The 17496-nt window shown below is 37.5% G+C and overlaps 1 protein-coding gene across 4 annotated transcripts in view; it reads right to left on the bottom strand.

The window, feature by feature from the left end:
- The window catches only part of sh3pxd2aa (SH3 and PX domains 2Aa), a 123797-nt gene that overhangs the window by 24875 nt on the left and 81426 nt on the right, over positions 1-17496 (bottom strand). For all 4 annotated transcript variants that reach the window (XM_066693582.1, XM_066693580.1, XM_066693581.1 and 1 more), the window contains one exon: positions 15878-16006. In XM_066693582.1, the coding sequence (XP_066549679.1) occupies positions 15878-16006 (129 nt within the window). The remainder of the gene's footprint in view (positions 1-15877; positions 16007-17496) is intronic.

Genomic DNA, 17496 nt, shown 5'->3' with positions numbered 1-17496 from the left:
TGTGTTTTAATATGTGGCTGTAAAAACATAACATTTCTATGGGATGAGATTACTTTGGTGGAAGCTGAAGAACTGAATGCTCTTGTTCTGGGTTGTTCATATCATATTCTGGAACAACAAGTGATCTTAATAGGACAGACTTTGTAATATTGGAATTTTAAATAAAATAGATAAGGATAATAACATATTTCTTACAGGTTTATCTAGTTTCACTAGTCGACTACTAAACTTAAGTGTGAATCGTTTATACAGAAGAGTTGCAATTTAATTTGTGTTGTAACTAAAGATGGTACACCCATCTACAAATAAGAGGCTTGACATTAATTGATTGTATTCTAGGAAGTAATATACAGAAAAAAAACCTATTTTATATATAATCAGTGTTTCCAGAACATAGAGAATAATAAAAAAAAAAGTTTTGATCAGAAAGAACCACAGCTAGAACATAACATTTACCTGTAGGAAACAAAATGTTTCAAAAGCTAGCGCATTGCAATACAAATATGGGAACAAATTGTACAGCTAGATAACAGAACTTCTGACGAAACATCCTGAAACAACGTATAACAATAAAAGATTCAGACTGGCTTCACTGCAATGATTTCAGGTTAATGGTAATTTATACCCCAGTGTATGTTCCACTTGGCCAGCTGGCTTTCAGTAAGCAAGGCTTTGGCAAAAACAAATGAACTGATGCAATGTCTTTGAATGAAAATTGCTGAACAAACAAACAAACTAAAACTAAAACTGCTGTATCAAAGAACCACGGAATTTAACAGAGACTAAGCTCTGTTGGCATTTGGTGGGTTGTCAAAAAGATTAAAAAAATATATTGATAACGTAAAAAAACAGGAATCACAATCTTCAAAATGCAGACAATATGGCCTGGTACTCTTACATCTTCTCTTCTGGTTGGCTCCAGCAAACAGCACGTAAGGAATCTGGTTACCACAACAAAGATTCTTTATGGGTAACACCACACTCAAGACTGGTTCGAAAAAGTAAAGTCCCTAGCATGCCAGAGACAGAATCAGTCAATGGTGTTTGCATCCTTGGAAGCAGAGGGAATGGTGCTAATACTTTCCGAATAAAACCGAGCAGCCATTAAAAGCATCCAGTACCCCAATACCAAGGGAGTAATATTATAAATTATAGATATATAGGGATCTTTTTAAGCTGTCAGTTTTTCTTTGCCTGTAAGAGCAGTCATTCTTCAGAACAATCCTGGGCTACATGAGCTCTAGCGAGGGATTTCTCATTACCCTGGGTACGAATCCCCTAACACTAGTGCATGGGAGTCATCCCCTGTTTAAAGCCATCCTCTGTTTAAATGAGCCTGAATGACAAAACAGTGATGAAATGGTTTTCTTCCACACTGTAGTCCACCTATTTATTTAAAAATTTCACTTCACAAAATTGTCATGGAAAACCTTTTAGCTGAAAGAGAAAATCATACATAAATAGGTAGAAATCCATACTAAACTGAATTGGCTAGTGGACACATTCATACATAATTACTGGATTCCCCTTTCTTTGAAATAGCAGAATGGTATGCAAACTGGGATTATTTTAAGTAAAAAATGAATTTATGGCTGAAATATTAATGGATTGTTTGGGGAAGGAATGATAATGCAGTTTTAACATCTAAGAAAAAGTACTTTTTCTACCCCCCTGCCTCTCCCCCTTACTGTCTACCCTAATCCTGCAAGTAGCCAGCAGTGTCTGATTTGCACAGGCAAAAGGCCAGACCACTTCAAAAAGAAAGCATCGAGCAGGATCCCCCCCTCACCAAGCACCTTTTTCTTTTCTTCTTATTTGCTGATCCTCAATGAAAACACACTTTGCCTGCTACATAGTCTGGACTGAAATTATGTAACAATCACCAGCATACCTGCTTGGCAGTGATTGGGGGGTTTACTATTCTCATAACATATTCTCAAAATTGAAGCTCAACTACATGATTCCAGAAACAGGTCTTCTGACTATACTTTAATCAGGAACATCCTCAAGCGAAATTAAATTTGTGAAAAGCAACAACTGCTGTCAAAAGCCAGACTATTTCCTGCATTACACAGACCTCCAGAATCCCTTGCTTCTCACCAAGATGATTGAGTCTGTTGATTTCCAGTACCGGGTTCATTACCCCAGATGCATTTCCTCTGTAAAATCTGGAATTACTGAACCTTGTCATTTTGAATCGCAAATACCAGCAAATTGGACCCGTCACTCACGTTTTCATCGCCTTTGTCTTTAAAATACTCTCTCTGTCTTTCTCTAACAATGAAGCCACATTAAAACAACGTTTTCTGCTTTTTATTTGAACAGGAAACAAAACAATACATATACGATGCTCAGTAACTATATATATATTAAGTAAATAAACAATTACACATACAAGAGCCTGTGTAAGGATTAGACCCACTGCATAAGTAACAGGGCTTAACGTATGAGATAACGCCACTCGAAACAGTGTCAGGTGACTAGACTTTCGGCGTAGTGGATTGCTGCTGTGCAGGTGAGACTGTGAGGGGCAGACGTCAGCAGGTGGGCCTGGGAGGGTGACGTAAGTCAGAGTGGGGGCTTTGATAGCAAACGTTACACATACGCAATGAGAAGAGATAGACAGTATTGCACAGAGACCAGAAGCTTGGTTCTCACAGGAGCTCAGACCTCTACAGCTCATGGAAATTCACTGCTCTCCTTCCATAAGGTCACTCAGCCATTAAGTTAAACTAACAGACACAAAAAAAGAAATTGTACATAATTCATCCCTCCCAGAAATCAAGGCTGGCCTTACTGCAATTTCCAAGATCACACACACAACCAGACACATTCATAGCCATACCACCCTGAATATGGCAAATCTTGTGTGATCCAACTCAAACCTAGGTCTGCAGCTGAATAGGAGACTGTCTGCAAACGCCGGCATTGGAGCACCCTCACTATTCGCAGTCTAGTCTGTACACAGGGTTCAATTCAATCAAGAGTAAACCAACCTGAATTATTTACCATCATGGTGACTTATTTCCTGGAAATGCTGTGATTGCCTCTCGCCTGTTTTGGTCTAAAAACAGCATGATTAAAAGCGAGTTTTGTACACCTCTTGTTAACTTGTGACTAGTCTCTTTTCTGGAAATCTTCTTTAAACTAGGCATTTATAGAAAACGTGTTTTCTTAAATATTAAATAAAATAAAATAAAATCAGCATTATACAGATTTACTTCAGGTTGAAGGTTCTGTTTAACAGTTGAAGATACTGGGATAGTTAAAAAATAACTATATACTTTAGTTATGGATCTTGAATTTAAAACCTAAACTTATGCTTCTTTAAGCTTAAGATATTAGTTCACACAGACCTTTTCAAAGAACTAGACAGAAGAACACAACCGGAGATGCCTGAAAGGTTTGTTACAATACTTATAACTTGAAACCAATCTGCACAGCTGTCAAATACACTAAACTATGTATCAGTATGAGTAAGAACCCAGGTTTAGCTCATAGACATACAAATGGGAAATTAAGGACCTAGGCTAGCCGTCTATCAAGACTGGTGATGACAAAATGCTTCGCTGTTCATATTTGGCACTCTGTACCTCTCTGGCATTGACTCAAACACCCAACAAGCCATGTAATGTGTTCAATCGTCCTGCAGTGAGGTAGCAGCCTTGGCCATTTTGGAATCCTATAAATTAAGTATTTGAAAAAGGTGAATTTTTAATAAGAATAAAACCATGTATACAGCACTAACTGTCACTGTTTCTGAAAACCCAGCCATTGATTGATTTATTTATTTTAATCTGCACATTTGAAGGCTGCTTACTTTTATGGGAAGCTGGGGAGAAAAGCAGACATTAAGACATACAGCATGGGATTGCACAATTCTTGGCATTTTTCTCCAGACAGACAGACAACAAACCTATTATTTTCACAGGGATGTCTACCCTGTGAAAAACTTCAGATTCGTTCCCCCCCCCCCCTCAGTTTTCACTGAAAATATTAGTAAATTTGGGATAAACGAACTACAGGAAAATAGTGGACCACACACAATGCTTCTTAATACTCAATATAGCATACAACTGTTGCTTCAAACTAGAAAAGTTGATAAAGTCCTGTTTTAGAGAGTAGTCTGCATAAATGACAAAAAATTATATAGCCTAGGTTCCCCATCACTTTAAAATGTAAATGTTGGGTATAACATATCGGTGCTGTTTGCCATTAAAATAAGTGAACAAATTGAACTAGAATAAAACACATGAACAGGATTTCAAAACAATCTCTCTGAGTTTTGCTTCAGCTTGGTCCTGCTTTTCACATATAAAATGTACACACACACACACACACACACACAAACACACACATATATATAAGCTACCACAAAAATCTGTCTGGAATTTGGTTTGGAGTGGTTTGTTACATAGCCAAGCAAGAGAAAAAGATAATTTTTCCCTTGGCAAACTTTTTACTCCCTCTAAGTTAATATTAAATATTCCACCCACTTTATGAAACCAACTACAATTAAGACACAGTACTAAGACAGTGGAATACTTATACTGCTATTTTGACTAAAACTTCTATGTATATTCCTATAGCTGCTGAGATGAGCAAGATCTCTAAGGAAAACACATATGAAGGCAACTGGTGTATGTACCTAAACCATGGCTGACTTCATTGCATTTGCCAAAAAGACATTCAATTTATGTTGTTTTTGTTTTGTTTTATGGTATTCATCATATACATTAAGTCAAATTAAACACAAAAGTGAGAATAACAGGCCTACTGTGAATGCTTATCAGCTGAAAGCTTTCTGAAAGTGATCTCTAATTCTAGTCTGTGCATATTATATACCGGTGTGATTTACCCCCAATGAAGTCTAACTCGTGCGATGACCAACAGCTATGTACAGTGACTGGAGCTACACAACACTTGTACAAACAGCATACAGATTCGTTCAAGCTGTTTCTCATGTGGGCATGCCCTCATAATGTCATTCTCAGTAGGGGACCTTGTGGCAGCTGTAAAAATTCAAACCTAGTTCGAAAATGAATACACCAAATAACGCTAGTGCCCTAATTAAGTACTCATTGGCAGGCATCTGTACACACACCATAGTAAAAGTTTTTTTAAATTTCTAAAATAAATAAATATTGTTGTTTGTGACAGGATTCCCATTCATCTTTAAGCCTTGTTTCCATCTGGCCAGCTCCTAGGCTGAGGTAACTAAAGCTTAACAGGGGCCATAGAAAACACACACACACACACACACACACACACACACACACACACACACATAAACTCAATATATATATTGAAAAAATAGCACACTTATTTCTTGGCCTAGTGAAACCCCCTAGTCTGCAACTGGAAATGATTCATTTCACCACCTGAACCTGCACTAATTTATCATCTAACATGGGCATTAAAAGGTAAAAAGACTGATGTAGTTCGGTGTCTTTATAAAACACAATTCTTAAAAACCAGTCAATCAAGCTCCATTATGGTCAGTTTAAATATCAATGTTTATAACTTAGATATAACAGTTATAAACTCCAAAGGATTATTGCTTAACTACAAGTCAGTTTGTTTTCAATAAAACAAACTGTCTGAAATGCGTACATGCACATTTTAATGGACTGGTCCTTTTCCATTATAAATGGCCAGTATCTCTTTTTCAAAACTCTTCCAGATGTAGACCACTTTCCTCAGCAGTCAATATGCATAAGCAAAACAAAATAATTTGTAAAAAACTTTGTGTATTTATGTAGTTTGATTAAAAGCATTACCAAATATTTTTTTCTGCCAACATCATGAAAATACATAGACTCTAACAAAGTAACATGTGGTTGCTTCTGTTTAATCCATATTGTTCAGCAATGTCAAGAGGTAACCTTCATTACTGTTTTACTACCAGACACCGACCACTCCTGTTAGTATTTGTACATTTTCAATCTTTCAACAATTGTATTGTGAAGTAAGTAATGTTTTCAGTTCTTTGTTGGCATGGAAAGGATTGGGGTTACAGGGTGTAGGTATGCTTGCTCCTGGAAGTGCCTTTGCAGATGTGAAAGGCTTTGTGAAAATGGCTTGATACATTACCCAGGCAAACTGGAATGTGGCCTGGAGCTGGCCTGACACCAGGAAACTGACTTCACTGTCACACTGAAAACAATCACTTAGGCTTACTATGCCATTACTGACAGAGAGCAGATTCACAGAACTACAATACCCAAAATTCCTTTCCTCCGCACAAGACAAATAGAGAATTGTAGTCTTTTAAGTGTCATTCAAAAAGAAGGCCTCAGCAAAGTACACACACACACAGCAAATACAAAAACTGTTGTCTAGTTCCTACCATTTGTTTTACCTTCAATATTCTTCAGTGTTAAGACTATTAAATGCTTATTACGAGCAAGAGGCGTCTGTCTTGCAAAAGTTTAATATTATAGACCATGGGTTTTCAAACCGGTCCTGGAGTACCCCCTGCCCTGCCCAACCTAGGTATTAATTACTTAATTGAGTGGTATATTGCTTTGTTAGGTCAATAAAGGATTCAATTAAGAAATTAAGACCTCAGTTGGAACAAAAACCAGCAGGGCAGGGGGTACTCCAGGACCGGTTTGAAAACCCCTGTTATAGACAGTAGTATAAATAAACTGTTTGAATGCTACCTACCTGGCAATGCTTTTAAGGGAAGGATTGAAATCTATGTGCTTTATTCATTTAAGGAAAGTTTTTCCAACGCTTCTTCCAATCTGCAGACCAACGCCAACCACAAACTCAATAAATCAGAAGGATGTTTTTGTTTCCTTCTACAATTGTTCACACCCCCTGCCAACTAGTCATTAGGATGATACAGCCGAAAGACAGATGAGAAGAATATGAGGAAGGCTGTTGTTGCCGTGGTACAGCCATCTGAATCACATTTGCAGATATTTTTATATTTGTTTACAAGGCAGAGAAACCAGCATACAGGGCCATGCAGTTGATTTACGGTGCATACATCCAGCAAAGCAACTAGTGTGCTGTCTGAAAGAGCATTCATGAAAATTAAAAATATATATTTAAAAAAAATACAAAAAGGAAAACTGTCATTAGCTTTCCTTTAGAATAATCTGCATCTTATTATCTTATTATTACATCTGATTATATGAATATCACATTCTAGAAATACAAAATTATACACAGGACCAGACCAGTTTTTTTTTTTTTTTTAACCACAACACAGATGTCTTATTGAATGGTACTAGAATGCTGTGTTTCCGCTATCTAATTTTAGTATGCTGCTTTCTTGAAGAAAACTGCCGACTAAAATAGACATGCTAATGAGTCAAATCTGAAAATGTTACTGATTACGGAAAACCTTGAGTTCACTAAACATTTGGTTAGCTCTAGTGGCAGAAGTATGCCATGCTGGTGGAGATATTTGTGAGGGCAGAAAGTGAAGAAAGTGAACAGATGTTTGGCGGGCACATCAAAGCTATAGTTTCCGGCACACAACCCCCTTTCCAGGGCTGACACTGTCAAAAATCTGTGTTTTGTGTTTGTGGAGAGGGGAGGGTTGGGGGGTTGGGGGATAGAGTCTTGTGTTTTCAGGAAGGCCAATATACAATTTGTTTCAAATACCTACCATGTGTGAAAAGGAATGTGAAAAATAGTAGGGTTTCGGTAAAGTCCGTAATGGACACCAGCTTAGCTACTGCCACTGTACTGGGATGCAGATACCATCACACACTATGAGTTCCCATATTCATATAGAATACAAAAAATTGTAACAGGCAAAATTCATTCAGAAAAAAAACTAAAATTGTTTGGGAATCATTATGTAAATATATAAATTATCAATAGAATGATATGTATATTCTTGATTAAGCAATCTTTAGAGAAGTACTAACAAACTATGATGTCTCTCTTACACAATTCCTGTTTTTGTATTATTGACTACATTTTCACATTCACACAATGTAAATAAGGCTACTCCCTCTGCCTTCAGTCTCCTCTTGTACTTGTAATACTAAAAGGCCTCAATCAGCTCTCACCTCCATAGTCATTCAAAACAAATGCAGAAACAGGGCCCCTAGCCTATAAATGACCCCGTTAGTTTTCCCAATGTGGATTTAGATGCTGTCCAGATATACACATTTGCTAATTTTAAGAAAACAATGTACCCTAGATCAATTATTATTGAACTTCTGCCTATTGCAGCTGATAGTATTTCTGTCCTCATACAGATATCATTTGACATGCGATCCTATTCTATTTCATACCATCTTAGTGCTTCCCCCTAACATGGGTAGCATCCACCTCCTCTTCCTTTCACTGTCGCAGCCATTTGTTTTTCATTTGCATTTTTAAACCTATAATCTCTTTTTCTCTCACCTCTTCAGTGAACACTTTTCCATGTAAAGACTACAACTTCAATACCTTCCCACACATTCAAACATGGGCATTTTATTTCTTGTCCCAGGAACAAGGGTTTGCATACAAAAGGAGTCACTTGATACTTCACATGCTATTGCTATATGGTCACATTTCATTTTAAGCTTTTGCATTTATTAACACTGTATAAAGTAACAAAGAAAGAAAGGGAAGGTGGGGGTGCACATCCCTTGGTGGAGCTCAACTTACCCGCTTTTAGTTTTTATAAAATGTCGGGTAAAGTTACCTTCTTGTTTCTGTTACATGTGAAAGGTGATATCCCTGAATGTGATTTTCATACACTGCTGCTTGTAACCCATCTTTGGCAGGCAATCGGGCAAGTGCCCAGCACTATGTTCTTACAAAGAGCTCAGTTCCCCTTTAGGTGAAAGATAGATTATGGAGCTCTGATAAACATGGGCATTCCCATAGTTCCCTTTGCCCCAAGCTGATTGAATCAGGCTGTTGTTTTACATAGGGATAAGACTGGCCAAGGGTTGAAAGATCCAGGCTTCCTTTTTTAACAGGGGACATTCCTGGAGTTCATTTGGCCCATGCTAACAGTTTAAAGCCGATCCTGAAATGGGAGCAACGCCAAAGTAAATCAAGTCCAGTCAAGAAAGATTCAAACCAGATTTCTGAAGGCATGGCTTGGTTAGTCTGGGCAAAGCAAACTCAACTATGCCCTTGAGATGAGAGTAAAGCTCCTAAGCCTTGATCAATACAGACTAGATCTAAACTTCTGTAGGTTATATACAAATAGTTATTGGTTTTATACTGTTACAATACTCATTTATTATTATTCTTACTAAAACTGCTATTACACAGGTATCTCTCTCTCTCCTTCCTGCTCCTCAGGACTGCTGGAGTATCCATAATAGTGATCTTGGGATCCTACCAGTTCTGGCTCCAAAAGTAGAATCCTGTCATTAATATGGACTTTGGCCACTCAATGGTTAAAAGAGTTTACAGAAGAGGGGACGCACAGTACCAGTAGCAGTACCAAATTACACAGAATTTGGTTGCAGACCAGAAAAAAGCAGTAATAAGACCCACTTAGTACTATTCCATGATTTATGGAGCTGAACAAAGCATTTCAAAATCTGTAATGATTGTTTTGGTCCATGTTCAGGTATCCAGTGTTAAAAAAAACAATTTCCCATCAAGAACAGCACCAAGGGATATGCAGTGACTCCAGTAAGTATTTTTAGACGGGGTGTACAAGAAGCAAACTATAAATCTTTTGTGGTTCATCTACACTGAGGATGATGGGCATCTGCTTTCACATTTTTCTGATCAAAAACAAAGGAAAACCAAATATGAAGTGGACATGAGGCATGATTTGATTCAACTGCTAGTAGGAAACAAAGTGCTGTGGGACTGCGAGACTCTCTTGTTTGTAATGGAACCTGTATATAGGTAGTTTTCAATGCAAGAATCATATCTTACAAGATCTGCACAAATCTATGGGGGAGGGGAGGAGCGGCAAGTGAATACAGAGAGATTGAGCAAAAGTCAACAACTAAAAAAGCAGCAACCAGTAAGGTCAAAAAGTGCATCCAAAAAATGACTTGCACCTAGTTTTCGACCAAATGCTTTTGCCAGAAACAAATTTCCAAGCCAAAGAAACAAGGAGTTAAATCTCCGCCGGACCTGTGCCAAGGCCTGGGCTTACGCGTGGATCTGGCCTGCTCTCTGCTCACTTGAACACTTCTGGCACTTGCACTATTTGGCCCTAATACATTTATTTTACTAGATGGTAACTCATAAATCCCTATAAATCCATAAGAAATTCAGAAGAAAAACAAATATTCAGAGCCAAATCCATCCACATTTAACTAAATCAGCCCCCTGGCTTCTTGCTATTTGTTTCTGTGTTAAGAAACTATTTACATAGAAAATAACCAACCAAAGGACTGCATTCAGATTTTTTATAAATAAAATTGTATGTCAAATGTCCTTGAAAATGAAAAGACCTTGCCTGTCCTAGGTTTTATTTGCCCTACTTTAACCATTCCACTCTAATGACTGATGTAAATAATGTACGCCACTCTGACCAGTAACCACCTGTGATATAGCTCTCACCACCTGTGTTTACGTGGATGATATGTGGTAAACCTGAAAACCATGAGACGACTTGGAACAAACCGATTAGAAATAAACCAGTACACAGTACAGAGTTTTAAGGAGCATCTAGAAAGACAGCGACATAAAAACTGAAATGCCTAGCGTTATATTTCCGTGACAAAATAGAGCTCAGGTTTTTAAGATATGCAAATCTCAAGGCCAATAAAGGGACAAGTTCAAAAGGCTACAAAAATAGCAATATGGAGATGCTGGAAAATAAAGAAGGGAGTAAAATCTGACACATACACCTGGGATTGTTTGTATTAGTTTAAGTTATTTATTATTGTCACTATAAGTCACTAATGTTCCTACCTCCAGCTTAGCTCTGAGGTTTTTAACTGAGCATTTCTTCCCTCGAGCTCCACAATACCTCTGATGTTTTTTTCCAGGGCCAATGCTGGTTGCTTTTAGGGCCCACATACGTGTCTTATAATTTCACTTTTACATTTTATTTTACTGCAGGTTTTGCAATTCACCATTCTCCTGCCTGTGGAAAGTGCTGCAGTTGCTTTCTTGGCTATTTTTAATCACTGACTGAAGTTTCCCTGATTGAATGTAAATGCCAGTGCTGTAATTTTCCATTTGTACAAAACGAATGACATCACCATTATTTAATTCTAGCAAGTGCCAAAACCCCAACATGCTTTTCACTAAAGCCATCATTTGGAGCGGTGTAACACTTAAACCACATGTATTTTAAGTTGTATATTAAAGAGTCTACACCTATTCCTTTTCATCAAATCGTCACATTGCACATTATTGGAGAGCTTGTCTGAAATCTTGTCTTAGGCACTCAATTAAACAAATAAACAGCACTTACAGAAAGTCATTATTTCAAAATAAATGTGAGTAATGCATATTCTGCAGGGTAATGAATGCTGGGTCTAAACTGCTCGACTTTATACTCACCATATGAATTCCTTAAGATGTTTGTGGTCTTTTTGATGTACAACATCTTCAAACCCATTTCAAACCCCAAAAAGTCTTTCAACAATCTGTAAGGTATTGTCACCGAGCACTGCCTTTGCATTTTCAAAAGCTTCATTATTCACCAGCTGTGTATTAGGTTTGACATTGAGCGATGAAGTTCTCCTGACAAATGACTCACAAAGTACTTGGAGCAGGGAGTAATGACAAATGGCATCATTTATCTAAGTAACAACCACACCATCTATGAAACTGTCTCTCAGAATACTTCATACTAGATAAATGGAAAACTCAGACATGCTGAAGGAGGGTGGCTGGCTGATCTTGTCAGATTTTCTGAAAAATAAACTTGAATAAATGAAGTTATTTTCTGAACCTCGGAATGCTTCAATCAAATATATCCTCCAATATTCCAGAATACTAAAAATATTAAAAAGCACATAGCCACACATAACTGGCTTGTTGGCACAGACAACCACTATGGTGACATGTATGAAAGCTAACAAAGGGAAAGGAAAACAATGTCCAAGAAAATCTTAACCAAAAAATAAAAATGAAAACCGCAAAGATGTTTCTTGCTCAGACGCTGCTTTGGACAGTCATAATACAGTTCCATTTATTTCAACTCGTTACATCTTAACTTTCTGCTCTACTGTTGGTTAGCCTACAACAACTTGCACTGCATCAGACCATAAGTGACTGTGGTTTACTACTACTACTACTACTAGTTTAAAATGAAGATATTTCAGCATTCTTCACAATAATACATATATAAACAGATGCTCAGAAAGTGACAAAGTGAAATGAGAGCTGTGAAAACTTTTAACCTTCATCCCTAGACCAGCTTTTAAAAATCATGAACAAACTACAGTGCAGTGTAAAGCAAATGGCAGTAAGGTAAAGCAATATGAAGTGTGGTAAAAACAAGTCCCTATTAGCCACAATAAATGCACATCACATGCGTGCAAAAAAATCATATTCAATTTTTATTTCCTGCAATAAAATTAAACAGGATAAATGCCACATGGTAAGTGTTAAAGTATGGCTCCCTCTGCTCTGTTCTCACCATATCTCATAAGAAACACATATAGTGGAGATATTACTGAAGGTGTGCTGCTCTTTCTATTCTTCATGAACCCTAAATAAAAACTGTGAAATGAACACCATTATTACTATAGCCCAGCTAAACGTATTATAGCACCCATATGTTGAACAGCTGGCGTAACCTGTAAGGTTTTGGCAAAATTACTGTATTACGGCACCTTGTGAAATATTTGGTTGTACAGATGGAAAAGTTCTTAACGGTCTGTCTGGGATGGATTGACTGGTAGAATATATGTAATTCCCTTAAAGATCAAAATACTGGCACCAAAGGTACTTTGTAATAAAAAATACTTGAAAAACTAAAAACTGCATTGACTAATACAGCTTATTAATACAGAATATGCTTCACATCCAGCCAACCAATTTTAGTGCAATGTCTCACATATCCAGGTTCATAAACCAAATAACCATGGCACGAAAAAAAAAACATTTACTGGAGGCCTCAGACATTTCAATTAAACCCAGATCTTATGAAGCATGAATTAAAAATAATGTTTCAAATACAAAATACTTTATTAAAACTAACTTGACTCCATTTGGTTCTATTTGCCTTTGAATGGCCAACAACTGATTTAAACTAAGTACTTCAGTAAATAAAGTCCGCTTAGGAGTATTTGCTGTTTGGTTGTTTAGATAATGGCATTATTGTAGCTTTCCACCTTTTATTTAAGGTAACCTGAGTTAGCCTAATTTAAATGTATTTGCTCTGGCTTTACAGGGTTTCACTGTTCTTTAAAATACATTACTAAGTCGTTAATTTTAATGACTTACAACAGCTATATTTCCCTACACCAACGTTATTTATCTGAACACTAATTCTCAGTGTGGTTTTCCCCTAGGAATGACCCTTTTCCAAACACAATAAAAAGTATCATGCAAAGGACTCTGTGGCAGGACAGTGAGAGAACGTTTGGGTTCAATTTTAACTCTTCAAGTGACAGGGGAAAATGGGTCTGCTCATGCAAGCCAGCTCCATAGTAAATATACCACTAAAGACTGCTGAAACCATTGTTTGTGCTGTATTGGGATTGCTTAAATTAACTTAAATAAAGGGCACCATGTACTTCACGTCAATAGACCAGAAGACTATAAATCAGACAAGTAAGCTGTTATAGTGAGAGTGGTGCCCAGATAAATAAGGAATACATTAAGATAATTTTTGTCTGCTTTGTTCCAAGAAGAAAATGGTCAAATATGTATCAGCCTTTAAAAGATGTAGACAAATGTCTCAGAATAGCTTCCTGGTGTGAATATAGTCCAGCTGCTGTTCAAAGCAAAATAAATAAGTCAAATTCATTTGAGGTTACTAAGGACACTTCAAAGACCACTAGGTATGGAGTTTCACTTGCACACTGACATGAAACTGAAGTCTCCTGCTTTCCTAAATCTAGCCTTTCTCAGGGGAAGAGATAAAGGAATAATGAGGTGGAGTTATTACAGTGGATAATGTGAATTTGATTATAAAGGATTTGAGTCTGAATTTCAAACACTTTAATTATAGACATCCTTTTCCTGTTTTTTTTTTTTGTGGAGGGGGGGTTGTTGAAGAAGAGGCTATTACAAAGCTTTGGAAAAGAAAATAAACAGAGATGTTAAGCTATACAGTTAAGCAACCTAACTTGACTTCTGCTCCTATCATTTAACATGTCACACAGTACATGCTTAGGGAATATAGAAGCTGCAAAAGGCAAACCAAGTGTGTAGTAGCAAAGTGGCACTCTTTACAATAATGTATTCCATCACTCACCAGCACACTTACTCTCAAAAAAAAAAAAAAAAATCTGGCAGGAAATGCCAATGAACAGGAATATGTATTACTTAATAATAGATGCAACAATAAACTTTTGACCTTCTCTACATAGCATTCAAAAGATGATACTGGGGTTCAATACAGAAAGGAATGCTTTTCCATCTTAAAGTAGTATTTTCTTTTCATATAAAGCTTGTGATGACTGCTGCTTCACATGAAGTCTCTTCCATCTTACTGCAAACTGTTAAAATTCAGACAATGATCTTACTGTGTACAAAATGCAGTGAAAACATTCCAGAAATTAGTAAATAAGAAATAGGAAGATTAAGAAACTAAGCAAAGAGAAACTGAGAATTGGAATGATCCTTTAGCCCCCAAAAAAAGATTATTGGTGGACTAAGATCATCCATGAAACAGTGTAATTATTGAAAGGCTAACTTTCTCCTATTCAATCTTAAAAGTCATAACAAAATTGTAAAACATTCTACCAACATAAATGTTATAAGGTCCAACTCAAAAGCTTTATTATTATTATATTATTCTTTTTTAAATAAACACCATTGTGATAAAATAATCAAGTCACTAGATAATGTCTGAATAACACTTCAGTTTCCCAGACAGAGAGCAAAATGTTTCCACATGTGAGAGCAAACAGCAAACTTGAGTGCAGAGTAGGAGGACCATCAACAAAAAATGCTGACGGTCATGCTCTTCAACTATAAGAAATCAGGCCTTTTTTTCTAACAGTAAAATCATGCCAGATGAAGCGAGTGGATTCCAACTTGTAACAAGCCAAACACACACACACACACACACACACACACACACACAGTGCTGCCAAAAACCTTATGCACCATAAACTCAGGGTTTATTTAAAATATGGCAGTCCTACAGTGTTGTATATAAAAATACATATTTTTAATGGGATTCCACCCATAAGAAAGAGTTGTAAAGCTGCTACATCCCCCCCCAAAAAACAATTGCCTGTTTTAAATTAAAAGTAAATCTAGCATTGCAAATTCAGATCAACGTGGCCTAGCAGGCAAAACAACTTACTAAAAATGGGATTAAATAACGCAGTTTGAGACATTTGTTCACAGAGAAAAGTGTGAAACCTATACACATATCAATATACATATACACACACATAGTACATGTTTAAAGAAGGCTCTCTTGGGAATGGGTTCAAATCATAGCATTTCATGCTTTATCTTTAAGAATAGATACATCAATGTTGCTAACAACCAGAGAGCACAAGCTGCTCCTGCACAAGTGTCCCTCTTTCCATTAGAGCAATCTGGATAATTAATACACAAGCCTATGAGACATTCTTGCTGCAAGAGGCAACGTTTTGGCCTCTATCCTAAACCAACAGGGGGAAAAATAAATAAATAGCAAGGATCATTGGCCAAAGTGAGCCCCCAGATGGAGCTAACACACAGCTTCAGGACTGTAAAGGAAGAGGGGGGTGGAGGGCTGAACTGGAACGAGGGGGATAAAGAGAAGACAGAATACAGAATAACGACAACGTTAAAAAAGGTATTTGGGGGCACTCACCGCTCTCATTTTTCTCGATCACGTCCACCACTTCTCCGGCTTGCAAGCTGATCTCCGAGTTCTCCTGTTTCTCATAGCTGGCCACCACCACATACTGCTCCAGCACCATGGGATCCAAGTTGTCGGCTCCTGGGGAGGGGAAAAAGCAAGCCGTCAGCCAGCTTCCAGCCATGGCTCCCCGCGAGCGACCACCGGGCACCCGACACGCCATAGGCCAATTCGTCAGTGGACCCCAGCCAATCAGAACGCAACCTCGGCTCAATGCATATTCCCAAGCGTCTGGCCATATAGCTAAATCGTCCTCCGGCCCACACTGAAGCACAGAGGAACATTTGAAGAAGGAAAAGAAAGGAGAAAAAAAAAAAAAAAAAAAAAAAAAAAAAAAGCACTGAATTTGTTCGGGACTCCAGCTAAATGGGACCCATGGTGGCAGTGTGGCACCCTCCACAGTCCTGTGGGTGGCAGAGAGAGAGAGGGAGCTGCAGACGGCAAGGGATGTGACAGTGCAGTGGAAGAAAAGAAAAGTTTCCCCTGGAAAATAAACAGTCTGCTAAAAGGCTCCTTCTCCTTTCTGAGGCTGGAGCTAAAAGGCGAGTGGGGGGTGGTGTACGCCAATCATAAGAGTCTACACTACAGCCCTTAAATAGAAACACATGAGTGGGACGGAGTTCTAGGGGGAGAGAGGCTGGGCCTATGTTTATATGAAACACAAGAGGAAAGCATTTCACTCCGGTTAGTCAGTTGAAAACTGTTGTTTTTTTTCATTTTCATTTTCCCCTCTCCTTTTAGGTTAGCTGCTTATTAACCCTTTGGAATGCCAGAGAAACGTTTACCAAAATTAATTTTCAAAACATTGAAAAGCATAGGACTAGACAATGGCTTTTCAAAGTGTATACAAGTTTCTAACAAGGTTTTATGAACATGCCTTTGTTATAAAAAAAAGAATAGAACATTGTTGCCCCGTCTTAAGTTTCTACAATTAATTCAGTTTTTAATGTATTTTTACAAAGATGTAATGACTAAAAACAGAAACCTAAGCAAAAGCACAGCCTCTGCAAAACGAATCTCAGAACAAATTATGCAGCATTAATGAAAAGTAAACAAAATTACTACAAGGTTTTCATTTATGAAGCCTGCACAGAATCTAAGCTTGCAAATGTTATGATGTTGCAAACTCACTGTGTGGTCTGTATAAAAACTTACTCAAAACATAGAACTGAACTTCGGAGACTTGGAACTGTTATGTACACTAGTAAAGCAAGCACTGCACTGCACTGAAAGAAAGCCATTTTAAAAAGCTGGTGGAAAACTGTTGAGAACATTCAAATACAATTAAACGAATTAGCGCTTCTTGAAAACAATAAAATGCAACCTGTCAAATGATAGTTGTTTTATGGCAGTCATGTTTTCCAGGTTTTTCCAAGAGTGTCCTTTCTTGGAATAAGCCCAGGAAAATTGGGAAAACTAATCAGCAGGTCAGTTTTTTTTCACATTCATATTTTGAAGGCAGATGACAGTCTCATTTCAATTCCCTTTCCAAAAAAGAGGGAATAAAAATACCCATCGAACTACCTGTTGTGGAGATACGAACAACTCTTCACATACTGCAAAGCTACACA

Source organism: Amia ocellicauda, chromosome 20 (assembly GCF_036373705.1).
Source record: "Amia ocellicauda isolate fAmiCal2 chromosome 20, fAmiCal2.hap1, whole genome shotgun sequence".
Taxonomy (NCBI): domain Eukaryota; kingdom Metazoa; phylum Chordata; class Actinopteri; order Amiiformes; family Amiidae; genus Amia; species Amia ocellicauda.
This window is presented reverse-complemented; position numbering and strand designations above follow the sequence as displayed.